Source organism: Anolis carolinensis, chromosome 5, assembly GCF_035594765.1.
Source record: "Anolis carolinensis isolate JA03-04 chromosome 5, rAnoCar3.1.pri, whole genome shotgun sequence".
NCBI lineage: Eukaryota > Metazoa > Chordata > Lepidosauria > Squamata > Dactyloidae > Anolis > Anolis carolinensis.
The window spans coordinates 29,499,223-29,513,560 of record NC_085845.1 but is presented as its reverse complement, the minus strand read 5'-3'; the positions used below and the strand labels follow the sequence as shown (position 1 = coordinate 29,513,560).

The window sequence follows — 14,338 nt, the reverse complement described above, 5'->3', positions numbered from 1 at the left end:
AATATCTCTGAAGGAGAAATGGAGGAACCTCTCTCCATCCCATCCAACAATCCTGATTTCTGTTATAAGAGCAGGTAATAGCTAATACTCCAGAGGACAGGGTCAGAATTCAAAGCGACCTCAACAGATTAGAGAGCTGGGCCAAAACTAATAAAAAGAATTTCAAGGACAAATCTAAGATACTACAGTTAGAAAAAAATGAAATGCAAAGATACAGAATGGGGAATGCCTGGTTTGACAACAGTCCACATGAGGAAGATCTTGGAGTCTTTGTGGACAATAAGTTGAACATGAGGCAACAGTGTGATGCAGCAGCTTAAAAAACCAATGGGATTTTGGGCTGCATCAAAAGTATAGTGCCTAGATTGAGGGAGGTCATGGTGCTTCTCTATTCTGCTTCAGGTAGACCTCACCTGGAATACTGTTTCCAATTCTGGGCACCACAGTTTAGAAGAGATATTGACAAGCTGGAAGGTGTCCAGAGGAGGGCAACTAAAATGATCAAAGATCTGGAGACTATGTGCTTTGAGGAGCATCTTAAAGAGCTGGGTATGTTTACCCTGCAGAAGAGAAGGCTGAGAGGAGACGTGATAGCCATATATAAATATGTGACAGGATGTCATAAGGAAAAGGGAGCGGGCCTGTTTTCTGCTGCCCTGGAAACTAGGACTCAGAGCAGTGGGTTCAAATTACAGGAAAGGAGATTCCACCTGAAGATTAGGAAGAACTTCCTGATTGTAAGAGCTGTTCAGCATTGGAACTCTCTGCCTGAGAGTGTGGTGGAAGCTCCTACCTTGGAGGCTTTTAAACAGAGGCCGGATGGCCATCTATCAGTAGTACTTTGATTGTGCTTTCCTGCGTGGTAGGTGTTGGACTACATGGTCCATGTGGTTCTTTCAACTCTATGATTCTCTGAGTCTAGGACATCAATGTCTGCAAAACTGGTGAATACTATAACTCACCAAATACAATGTTTGGATGCATAGTTTTTCTCAGTACTTTACCCAAAAGCAGAAATAAGCCATTAAGTGGCATCCTGTTAGGGACATAGGTACCTTCCCTTAAACGTGTTTTTCAGTTTTGGTGGTTTTTCAGGTGTTTCAGCAGTTGCTATTTGCTTCCTCTCTTCACAATCTCCACCTTGACATACTTGTGATATCTTGAAGATGGAATCAAAGTCTAAATGCGAAAATATATATAGATACCTTGTACCTTATTATATAGCCTGAAAGTCACTTTATACACAATACTTTTAATACTTTTGTGCATGAAACAAACATTGCATACATTGAACCATCCAAAAACACGTGTCTCACTATTTTAGGACCCTTCCACACAGCTATATAATTCAGAATATCAAGGCAGATAATCCACAGATAACTCAGTTCTGTTTTGAACTGAGTTATCTGAGTCTATACTGCCATAAAATCCATTTCAATGTGGATTTTATACAACTGTGTGGAAGGGAAGGGGCCTAAAATGTCTTGGAGGTGAAGTGAGAATTCCTGCACAGATTATGTCAGGCCAATATGGCAGTAACATGAGATTATTTCAAGTTTTTGGAAATATCGTATGGAGATAATATAGATAATTTGTGACCTTTAAAAGTCAGAAACAAGGAGCTAATTAAAAAGCAGTGAAGTGACCTAATATATATAAATATAGTTTCTGACCTACTTAAAGTAGCTTGAATATAAATGTCATGTCAGGAATAACAGATGCATTTTTCTGAAATAAATGTATTTTGGTTATGATGAATTAGAGAATGGGATTTTGGATTTATTCCTTCTTTTATCTGAAACCTTTGCATATCTGGCAGTTTTGTTTGGGGTTTTTAAAGTTTTGATAATCTTTTGAATTTAATATACAGAGATGAATATACAGATAGTTACACAAGCATTTTAAATATTTGGGGTTGTTGTATGTCTTTCGGGCTGTGTGGCCATGTTCCAGAAGCATTCTCTCCTGACGTTTCGCCCACATCTATGGCAGGCATCCTCAGAGGTTGTGAGGTTGTGAGGTTACCTCACAACCTCTGAGGATGCCTGCCATTGATGTGGGCGAAACGTCAGGAGAGAATGCTTCTGGAACATGGCCACACAGCCCGAAAGACATACAACAACCCTGTGATCCTGGCCATGAAAGCCTTCGACAACACATTTTAAATATTTGTTTTTGTTGTGTTCCTCCAAGTCATTTCCAATTTACAGGGCTCATCTGCAAGACCGAAAGTCCCAGACTTTGTTCCTATTCTTTCTGATTTTAATTTAGAGATCCATATATGTTTTGTTTATCTCAAGATATTTTCTGTCAGCTCCTGGGGTTGGCTAAAATAAACCAACCCCAGGAGCTGGTATTATTTTAACTCAGTATACAATCAGAAAAAAACAGGAGTAAAATCTGAAATGTATTAATCAATATGAGTGTGAGGTTCTTTTTGGCTATTTGGGGCCAATAATTCTACATGGACGCTGATAAAAATTAATGGTTTACCTTGGGCAAGTCATACATTCTCAGCTTCAGAGGAATGCAAGGACAATCCCTGAACAAATATTGCCAAGAAATCACCTTGTAAGTTCACCATAAGTTGGAAATGACTTAAAGGCACACAACAACAAATAATAGAAATTAATGTGGATATATTTTGTCTCTGTGAGCTCGGGTTAAACACACTGTAATACAGCAGAATGTTGTGGCCTTATTTTGAATACATTTATTGCATTTCTCTTGTTCATACAACAATGAGCACAATTGTGGATTTCAGAATTTAGGCACTGTGGTGTGACCTAATTTCTGAAGTTATGCCCAATCTTTTGGAAGCTATCTATCCATACATTGCATATAAAATACATTTTTAAAAATCAAAATAAGCTGTAGGACTTCACATGCTTAATGTAAGAGGGAAAAACGAGATAGAAAATGAAGCTTCAGAACTCATCAAGACTTATACTGGATCCATTTGACATTTTGACTAACTGGATTATATTGTTCAGACCTATTTTCTTCTATCTCCATTTCTGGTCTTGGCCTTTGTCATGAATCTGTATTAAATGTGCCTTTTTTTTTTTTTTTTGGAAACATGTAATTTGAATTTTGTGCTGTGTTAACTATAAGATGAATTTCTATGTGATTCCAGTTAAGATCTAATCTGAAAGCAGAGTGAACTAGAAATATTTTTATTCTTGTATCTAAATCACAATGACATTCTCTTTAAGTTATGACATATCCTTGTGGATTAATTTTTACAGTTTTGTCTTCTATGCGAAAACCTATAAAGTTTTTTTCTGTCCGGAGCCAGAAGTCCGGAGCCAGAAGTCCAGTGTCAGAAGTCCAGTGTTAGAAGTAATAACTGTATAATATTTTGAGCTGTATCTGGATAGGATTGAAATGTACCATTTAGATTAGGACAAAATCCTAATTATTGCTGACTGAATTATTTGCCTGAAAGATATTGGAGTGTATAAAAAGAAAGGGTATGGCCCTTTTTCTAATTCAGTTAGACGATTCAGTGTCAAAATGGATAAAGACAAAGTGGGCTTGTATCGCTACATTGGAGTTCATTTGTAATGACATCAACTATTCATAACTGATTACTCCACACACATTGTTATATTGCATTGTTGTTGCTGCTGCTGCTGTTGCTATTCTATCAGAGTATTTGGATTGCAGTCTTCATAACCAGTGTAACAATACTGTAGTAGAAGCAGCAGAAGTAACCAGGGTTAAAATGGTTGCAGGCACCATGGTGATGAAGGAGAGGATGGAAATACTATAGGATGACTTCTATGTCAAGAGACTGCAAACCTGGAGTGCGCAGTGAAAATACACTGCAGGGGTGGTACTTCTGTGATGGCCTCCATGGCCAAAGATCAGAAGGCTTTGCATGAGCACTAAGCGTTAGAATACTGCATCTGACTGGAGAAGGTCTATGGGCTATTTAAGGCCAGAAACCCCCATCACATGCCTTAATTCCTACAGTGTGACCCACCCTCAGTGCAGTGTAAAAATATCTGGCCACTACAGGGTATGGTATTTTCTGTCGTTTACCTGGGTTTTCTACCTGAATCATACTGTGTCTGAGCTCCCATTTATACTACCACTAGCTGTGCCTGGCCACGCGTTGCTGTGGCGAAGTATGGTGGTATGGGAAATAAAGTATTGAGGAATTGGTGGTAATTAAGGTAAAGGGTAAAGGCTTTACCTTACATTAAGTCCATTATAAATGGGTTATATAGCTGTGTGGAAGGGCCTTGCGTCTACACTGCCATATAATACAGTTAAAATCTGATAATCTGTATTTTATAGGCAGTGTGGAAGAGGCCTAAATGAGGCCTAACTTTGCCTGTCCCCTGGGCTGAGTGGGTTGCTAGGAGACCAAGTGGGCGGAGCTTAGCCTTCTAACTGGCAGCAATTGGATAAAAACAATTCTTCCTCTCCCTCTAATTAGGACTTTATTTTTCTTTTCTTTTTGTTGTATGAGCGTAGAGGCATGGATGAGGGGTTGTGCTGCCAAGTTTAGTGTTTCTGGGATGTGTAGTTTTGTTGTTTTGTCCTAGGCCGAAATTTCATTACCCTTTTATATATATAGATATATGGTCAGTGTAGACTCATATAATGCAGTTTAACTGCGCTGAACTGGATTATGAGTCTACAGTGTCCATATAATGCCATTTCAAACTGCATTGTATGGCAGTGTAGATGGGACCTAAGGGACTTGGATGATTTGTCTGGGATGGTGTTTGTAAACAGGATTCCATTTGGCATGCAACCAGAGGAAGATTTGAGACTTGGATGTTCAGCTTGGCGCCCTTTTGGTGTAGAGTACAATTCTGAAATGGCCTTCATACGTCCTGGGGTTGAGATCTACTCTTGAGGCAGACCTGGGAGTATAACTCTCACTATCCTAGGTTTACCTTTCAGTAAGTGGCCAGACAGAAAGCCACTTTGATATTGGACTGCTCTTGGGGCTCAGGTGTTTGACCAAGGGAAGGCTCCTTTTGGCTCCAAATAACTTAAATAAGACATAGGTTAAATAAAGTGGCCCTTATTCAAGCCAGTCAGTGCAGTTGTTCCTAATTTATATAAGCAGTTTTGTGTACTTATCGAGCACATGCATACAAAAAAGGGATGAAGGAATTTTTTTCAGCATAAAGGATGCCTGCATATCATTTGTTTGTTTTGCTTTTTTTTACAGGAAAAAATCTTTCCTGTTTTCTGCTTTATATGCTGCCTTTATATTTGGTGGTCGGCATCTAATGAACAAACGAGCAAAATTTGAACTAAGGAAACCACTAGTTCTTTGGTCTCTGAGCCTTGCTGTCTTCAGGTAAGCTGTTTTTTTTCCAATGAAATTATTGTTGTGTGGGTTTTTTTAATTGATTACCAGACTTCAGTAAAAATGGTCCTTTTCTTATATTGTCCTTTAAGAACTTGAGATTTATCATCTGAATTATGTCATTCTTATTGGCTTTTTCTACCTTACAGTTAGAATCATAACTGGAAGTAAAGCAGCTCTCTTAAAGGCTAAGTAGAATATGAAGTAGAAAATTCATTGCACAGGTTGAGTATTCCCTTATCCAAAATTCTTGAGATCAGAAGTGTTTTGGTTCTTGTCGATTCTGCTGTCAACTGGGATTGCAACAATGATGATCCATATTTTGTTTTTTAACACGATTCTGAGGTCAGGAGTATTGTGCTCCAAAACTCTGTCAGTCTTAATTTGGAAGTGCCAGAGTAATTTAGCATTCATTTTCAGTAACTTTTCAGACTTCTGATCCCACCAGTTCTTTATTACAGCCAGATGGTATTTGTGGCACAAGTTCCAATGGATATTATTATTATTATTATTATTATTATTATTATTATTATTATTATCTTCATCTCCAAGTGTCACGACCCAGGCTACAGAGCACCAATAACCATACGCAGAGGCCAGATTCTATCTAATATCTTTATTAAGGAAATATATAAAGTTAATAAAAGCAAATGTAAAAGTTAGTCCAGAAGCAGACCTTTCAGGAAAGGTCAAAATTAGTCCAAAGAAACAATGTCCAATATGAAATATTAAGGTCCAAAGTTGTAATCCAATAACCGAAACACTCACTTTGCCAGGCAAAGTGAGGGGAGATGACAAGGTCCTTTAGTCCATGAACTTGAGCAAGGCTAGGAAATAACTTAATACTTGAAACAAGGCTTGAATCGTGGAACAAGGTAACGAGGAACAAGAACAAGGTCCGTGGAATAACTTGGTAAAATCCGTGAAACAAGGCAAGGTTTAGTCCTGGGAAACAAGGCAAGGTCCGTAGGTAAACAAAGGCTGGGAAACAGGAGCGAAGGCTGGAAACAAGGACAAGGCTTGAGCAGGAACGAGGCTTGAAACGGAGCGCGCTGTCCAGACACAACTCGCTCCGGAGGCTGACGAATTGACTCCGCGAAGTTACTTCGCGGGTAAAACACCTATATAGAGTCTAACTTTCCCGCCGAAGCAGTTCTCTGGGAACCAGAAACGAAAGCTAAACTCTGAGACCAGATGTTTGACTCCTTAAAGATTCTCACGAAAAGCAGGCTTAATTGGCTACATTCTTAGCTGCTATTCTAGCACTCCTGCGCGAAGCTGCTTCCAAACCCCTCTGTTGTTTACAAAACTCATGGCGAGAGAACACGGGAGATGTAGGCTCAGGGTTTGTTTGACATACTTCTGGGACACAACTTTCTTGCAGGTGCAAGGTTCCCAGATCTGCCTGGGAAAGATCTGGCTGAGAAGATTCCAGTTCTGACTGGGAAGGTAAAAAACCCAAGTTTTCTTCTTCATCAGGTATTACAATGTCATGAGCAGGACTACAAGGCCCATGAGTCATCACACTATCCCCCTCCTCAAGGCCCCTCCCAAACTGGGACTCTCTCCCCGAGGCGCGAGGTCGCGGCTTGGCGGGATAGGTCTGATGAAAGCGACGGGTTAGATCAGGAGCATGGACTGTGGAGGCGTCTTCCCAAGAGCGTTCCTCAGGGCCAAAACCCACCCAGTCAATGAGATATTGCAGGCGGCGGCGGTGAAAGCGAGAATCCAAAATGTCCTGAACCTCGAACTCGTCCTCCCCATCCACCAAAATAGGGACGGGGGCCGGCCGGTCTACATCTGGCCACACACCATCCGCCGGAAGGAGCAGGGAGCGGTGAAACACTGGGTGAATGCGCATTGAACGCGGAAGTTGGAGTTTGAAAGTCACGGGGTTTAATTGTGCCACCACTGGATAGGGACCAATGAAACGGGCATCTAACTTCCGGCAAGGGCGATGGGAGGGCAAAAAGCGAGTGGACAGAAAAACCCGATCTCCTACCTTGATTTCGGGGCCCGGCTGGCGATGTTTGTCCGCGTGACGTTTATAGTCCTCCTTGGCTTGTTCCAGTTGCTGGAGCAAAAGTTGTTGTACCGCTGTGAGTTCCTGCAGCCATTCTTCTGCTGCGGGAACTTCTGAAGTTTCAATGACAGGGGGAAAGAAACGTGGATGGAAGCCGTAGTTTGCAAAGAACGGCGTTTCTTTTGTAGAAGCCTGGACCCCATTGTTGTAGGCAAACTCCGACAGTGGTAACAGAGAAGCCCAATTGTCCTGTTGGTAGTTTACATAACAGCGAAGGTACTGTTCCAAAGTGGCATTGGTGCGCTCCGTTTGCCCATCCGTTTGAGGATGATGAGCTGAAGATAAACGAGAGTCTATGCCCAATAGTTTTTGTAGTGCCTTCCAGAAACGAGAGGTGAATTGGGATCCACGGTCTGTGACCAAACTCTTGGGCAATCCATGTAGTCTGAAAACATGTTGGAGGAATAAATCTGCAGTCTCTTGGGCCGTGGGAAGGCCTTCACAGGGAATGAAATGGGCTAACTTGGTGAAAAGGTCCACCACCACTAGGATCGTGGTGAATCCACAGGAAGGTGGTAAGTCAGTGATAAAATCCGCAGAAATTATTTCCCATGGGCGAGATGGGGTAGGAAGGGGGTGTAGAAGCCCTGAGGGCTTCTCCCTTCTTATCTTGGAGCGCTGGCATACTGGGCAGGTGTTGACATATTTTTCCACATCTTTGCGGATCTTGGGCCACCAGAAATCTCTTAGGATCAAATGCATGGTTTTAAATAGTCCGAAATGCCCTGCTGGTTTGCAGTCATGACACAGACGAAGTGCTTTTTCCCTGCCCGGTCCGGGTGGGATATAAACATGATTTCTATAGCAAAGCAGTCCATCTTTAAGCGAAAAGGGAAAATGCAGACCTTGACGAAGTTGGTCCTGCGCCCAGGCATCTGCTTGCTGACTAGCCCTGATTTCTTGAGCACAGATGGGTCCTGGAGTAGAGGGAGTTGAATCAATGGGAGTGGATTTGGTGTTCCCCACTGTGAGCGTGGCAAAGTTCTCGGGTTGTAGTAGTTGGGATTCAAAGGTCTCCTTGCGTCCTGCAGCGTATTCCGGTTTACGTGACAGGGCGTCTGCTTGCTTGGTTTGGGCTGGGGTCACATAATGAATCTGGAAGTTGAAACGTTCAAAGAATAAAGCCCAACGTTGCTGCCTCTGATTTAGCTTGCGGGCAGTTCTTAGATGTTCTAGATTCCGATGATCAGTGTGGACTTCAATGGGAAATTTGGCCCCTTCTAGCCAATGTCTCCAAGTTTCAAAAGCTGCCTTTATGGCTAATAGTTCTTTTTCCCAAATGGTATAGTTCCTCTCTGGTGCGGTAAGTTGACGAGAATAATAGGCACAAGGATGAAGGTGATCTCCCACCGGTTGTAGGAGCACAGCCCCAATTGCCACATCAGAGGCGTCCGCTTGCACCACAAAAAGGGTTTCAGGATCTGGATGCTGAAGGATTGGCTGGGATGTGAATAATTTCTTTAGTTGCTGGAACCCTTTCTCTGCTTGATCAGTCCAGCGGAAGGGCTGTTTCCCACGGATGCAGCTGGTGATTGGGTCAGACCAGCGGGCAAAATCTGGAATGAACTTGCGGTAGTAGTTCGCGAACCCCAAGAATCGCTGCACCTCTTTCTTGTTGGTTGGCGCCCGCCATTCCAATACTGCTGAAACTTTTGCCGGGTCCATGGAGAGCCCTAGAGGCGAGATGCGGTACCCCAGGAAATCTACCTCTTGTAGATCAAAAGCGCATTTTTCCAGCTTGGCATAAAGTCCATGATCCCGCAATCGTTGTAACACCATTTTAACGTGGTTCTCATGTTCTGATTGTGATCTAGAAAACACCAAAAAATTGTCCAGGTAGATGATCAAGAACTGATCTAGATAGTCCTGAAAAATGTCATTGACAAAATGCTGAAACGTTGCGGGAGCTCCGCATAATCCAAAATTCATAACTCGGGACTCGAATAATCCGAATTTAGTCTGGAAGGCGGTCTTCCACTCGTCCCCTTCTCTGATGCGAACTAGATTATAAGCCCCCCGTAGGTCCAGCTTGGTGTAGACCGTGGCTCCTCGAAGTCGGTCTAATAGATCCGAGATTAAGGGCAGGGGATAGCTGTTCCGCTTGGTGATATTGTTCAATGCTCTGTAGTCCACCACCAAGCGTAATTCCCCTGACTTCTTCTTCACAAACATCACTGGGGAGGCGGCTGGGGATTGAGAGGGTCTGATGAATCCCTTGCGAAGGTTTGTCTCTATGAATTCCCTGAGAGCTTCTTGCTCTGGTTCAGTCAGGGAGTAGAGATGCCCTCGCGGGATCGGGGCCCCCTCCACCAAGTCAATGGCACAGTCATAAGGCCTATGTGGGGGTAATTTTTCGGCTTCTTTTTCATTGAATACATCCCAATACTCGGAGTACTTCTTTGGCAAGGTGATAATGGGCTCGGTGTCTGTGGCATGGCAGACCTTGGCTACGAGGCAATGGTTTTGGCAGTACTTTGAAGCAAACTGCAGTTCTCTGTTGGACCAGGAGATGCTTGGGTTGTGAAGTGTCAGCCATGGAATCCCCAAAATCACAGGGAAATGGGGAACCTCAGTAACAAAGAAGGAAATCTCTTCCATATGTTCCCTTATCCACATCCTGGTGGGTTCCGACCACTGGCTTACGGGGCCCGTCTTGAGAGGACGGCCATCGATGGCTTGCACCACACGGGCATTCTTGAAGTCGTGATATTGTAATCCCAGAGAGTCGGCATACTCTCTATCAATGAAATTGTTGGTAGCTCCTGAGTCTATCATGGCGTGGATCATGACGGGTCCCTTTTTTGCTGACCATAAGGTGACCACTAGAAGGAACAGGACCCCGGTTGGCGGCTCTTGAATGGGTTTCTTGACCGGGTTGGCGAGCCTCTCTACGCCCGGTCGTTGGCTTCCCCCGCCGGCTGTGTGCCAGCCGCCTCAGACGCCTTCGTCTCCGTGGAGGACGCCGCCGCAAGACGGGCGGCGGGCTTCCCTTTGGCTGGGCACTCTCTGGCGAAGTGGCCCCCATTCCCGCAATACCAACAGAGATTTAGGCGTTGGCGGCGGGCCTTCTCGGCGGCATCTAATCTGGGACGCACATTGCCCAACTGCATCGGCACCTCCTCGCTCCCTCTGGGGTATGGGGATGGTGGTGGGGGTCTCCACACTGGGCGCGGCTGAACGCTGGCGGGAGCGGGGGGTTTTGCCCCAGCTCTCCCGCTCTGGCCTCGTACCCACTGTTTCCTGTTGGCAATCATGACTTCAGCCCGTAAACATTGATCGATGAGTGCTTCAAGCGTTTGGGGAGGATCCACCTTGGAGATTTCCTCCAGCATTTCAATGTTGAGACCCTCCCGAAATTGTCCTCTGAGGGCAACATCGTTCCAGCCGGTGTTGTGGGCCAGCACTCGGAACTCGGCTATGTACTGGGACATGGGTCTGTCTCCTTGGAAGAGGCGGCGGAGTTTGTGCCCGGCTGCCTCCAAATTGTCCTCGATTCCCCAGGTCGCCTTAAGGTGGTCCAAGAAATGTTGCGCTGACCTTAGATGTGGGGAGGCTTGGTCGAACAGAGCCGTCGCCCAGTTAGCCGCTGGCCCGTCTAGGAGACTGTAAATCCACGCCACCTTGATGTCTTCCTGGGGAAATTCGGCATCACGGGCCTCTAGATAAGCTTGACATTGGCGACGGAAAACATGAACCTTAGAAGCTTCTCCAGTAAACTTGGTTGGCAACGCCATGGCCGGAAGACGGATTCCGCGTTCCTTCAAACCCTTTATTTCCCCATCCTGTGCATTGAGCTTATCACGGATCCGGTCCACCTCATCCTTGTCGATGGTGTAGGTAATCGGCTGGCCGCCCGGCACGGTTCCGGTAGACATTCTGGCCTTGGTTAATTGGTGCTTATGGGTGGCGGAGTCAAACTGTCACGACCCAGGCTACAGAGCACCAATAACCATACGCAGAGGCCAGATTCTATCTAATATCTTTATTAAGGAAATATATAAAGTTAATAAAAGCAAATGTAAAAGTTAGTCCAGAAGCAGACCTTTCAGGAAAGGTCAAAATTAGTCCAAAGAAACAATGTCCAATATGAAATATTAAGGTCCAAAGTTGTAATCCAATAACCGAAACACTCACTTTGCCAGGCAAAGTGAGGGGAGATGACAAGGTCCTTTAGTCCATGAACTTGAGCAAGGCTAGGAAATAACTTAATACTTGAAACAAGGCTTGAATCGTGGAACAAGGTAACGAGGAACAAGAACAAGGTCCGTGGAATAACTTGGTAAAATCCGTGAAACAAGGCAAGGTTTAGTCCTGGGAAACAAGGCAAGGTCCGTAGGTAAACAAAGGCTGGGAAACAGGAGCGAAGGCTGGAAACAAGGACAAGGCTTGAGCAGGAACGAGGCTTGAAACGGAGCGCGCTGTCCAGACACAACTCGCTCCGGAGGCTGACGAATTGACTCCGCGAAGTTACTTCGCGGGTAAAACACCTATATAGAGTCTAACTTTCCCGCCGAAGCAGTTCTCTGGGAACCAGAAACGAAAGCTAAACTCTGAGACCAGATGTTTGACTCCTTAAAGATTCTCACGAAAAGCAGGCTTAATTGGCTACATTCTTAGCTGCTATTCTAGCACTCCTGCGCGAAGCTGCTTCCAAACCCCTCTGTTGTTTACAAAACTCATGGCGAGAGAACACGGGAGATGTAGGCTCAGGGTTTGTTTGACATACTTCTGGGACACAACTTTCTTGCAGGTGCAAGGTTCCCAGATCTGCCTGGGAAAGATCTGGCTGAGAAGATTCCAGTTCTGACTGGGAAGGTAAAAAACCCAAGTTTTCTTCTTCATCAGGTATTACAATGTCATGAGCAGGACTACAAGGCCCATGAGTCATCACACCAAGGTTGAAAACAACAGCATATTAAAATGCTACATGTATAATTAGTTTGAAAAAAACATTATATTCAGTACATTAAAACAACCAGTACAAAATTTTCAAATCATGTTTCAAATACTTACGTTATGCAATGTCCTGGAGGATCCAAGTACAGTAGAAACGCAAAATTCATGTATGTTTTGTATACATGTAGCCTGAAGGTCATTTTATAGGCAATATTGTTACTGCTTTTGTGTATGAAGCAAAGGTTGTGTACATTGAACTATCAGAAAGAAAGGGTGTCACTATCACTGGCATCCATGTGGACACTTTTGGGTCTGGAAGTATTTCAGATTTGGGAATTCTGAATAAGGCATGCTCATCCTGTGCTTAATTTCCTTAAGACTGCAGACTTCACTATAGTGAGAAAGTTATACTGGGAACATGTTTGAAAGCTCACGTTAAATGGGTAAGAAAATGCAAGCCCATCTCCTACATAAGGGAAAGTACCAGAAAAACGTTCGAGATAGTCAGGTTCCCAAAAAACTTACAGTGTTGGCTCTTTTTTGTGCCAAATCTAATGACTATTGCAATGAAATGGAATGAGTAATTGAATTTTCATTTGCCATCATGAGTACCATCATATTGTAGCAACCATGATCCTTAAGGTTGGAGCCCATCAGGGTACATAGTTTTTATTTTGTTTGCTCCCCTCTCCCATTAAGAGTCCAGATGTCACAATTTTCCTACAATCCATAGAAATCTCACCTCATAGGCATTATGGTAAATATAAATGGCAGTTGCAGTCCATCCAATGTTGGATAGACTTCACTGCTGCCAACTGTTAGAGAAGACTATGAAGTGTGGAAGTGGTGCATTAGAGGACACTACTAAAAGCAGGATGGATCCATGACATTTTGCTCCCTGAAACGGAGCAGGAAAGTCATAGTACATTTCATAGAATCATAGAGTTGGAAGAGACCTTGTGGGCCAGCCAGTCCAATCCCTTACCAAGAAGCAGGAAAATCGCATTCAAAGCACTCCCGAAAGATGGACATCTGGCCTCTGTTTAAAAGCCTCCAAAGAAGGAGCCTCCGCCACACTACGAGGCAGAGAGTTCCATTGCTGAACAGCTCTCACCGTTAGGAAATTCAAGGTTGTTCAAGGTCAACCAGAGCTTAGAATAGTTACTTTTATTTAGTCATTAATGTTTATGAGTGATGTAACATACTATTTATTTTTACAAAAAAACACTGAAAATGTTCCAAAGTCTCCTGCACAATAGTGAACCATACTTCTTACACAAAAGCACCTAATGTTTGCTTTGTTGTCATAAGTAATAGCACTGCCAGTTCTTAAAAAAAAACAGTAACATTTAGCAAGTTATTTCTTGAGTTTAAAGGTGAACCAATTTATTTTGGCATCTGGAATATAAAATCCCCCACAAGCATCTTTTTTGGCAGCAATAAATGGGATACTTTTTTTAAAAAAAGATCTCTTTTCCCGAGGCCCAAATCTGGCTGCCTGATGCAGCTGCTTCACTGCTGCCTAATAATAGGATTGACCTTAGATTCTATGCAGGGAGAAAAGTGGGAATATTAATTGATTAATTAATTATGTGGTTAAGACCCTTAGTGACAAACCTCCCACAAACCCCAAGCTGGCACTTTATTTTATATTTTTCTGTCTCACTTGAATACTTGTTAGATTTTAGGTTTGTTTACAGATTGGTTGGGTGTCAGGTCGGTTCTTCATATTTTCCCTCATGCTAAACTATTGCTCACACTCATTTTGCTCTTTTTTTACTGTTTGTTTTAGAGGGAATGTCTTTGATGTTTTGATACCGCTTTCGTAATTCATAATACATTCATTGGCCTGAATCTAACCGCCAGTACCAAGCACAGTGGACCAATTGAGGTCTGTTTTAGTTGGGATTATTTAGCCCATTGTAATTGTGTTGTGAACTTTCTTAGGAGTTCACCTCAAGGCCATTAGGTATTCAGTCATTTATGTCAGTTTGAATATTTTAAAATAAATACATGAATAAAAT

General features: G+C 43.3%; 1 protein-coding gene across 3 annotated transcripts in view; it reads left to right on the top strand.

The window, feature by feature from the left end:
* Nucleotides 1-14,338, top strand: part of elovl6 (ELOVL fatty acid elongase 6) — a 101,765-nt gene that overhangs the window by 64,830 nt on the left and 22,597 nt on the right. For all 3 annotated transcript variants that reach the window (XM_003221752.4, XM_062983017.1, XM_008112106.3), the window contains exon 2: nt 5,195-5,326. In XM_003221752.4, coding sequence (XP_003221800.1) covers nt 5,195-5,326 — 132 coding nt within the window. The remainder of the gene's footprint in view (nt 1-5,194; nt 5,327-14,338) is intronic.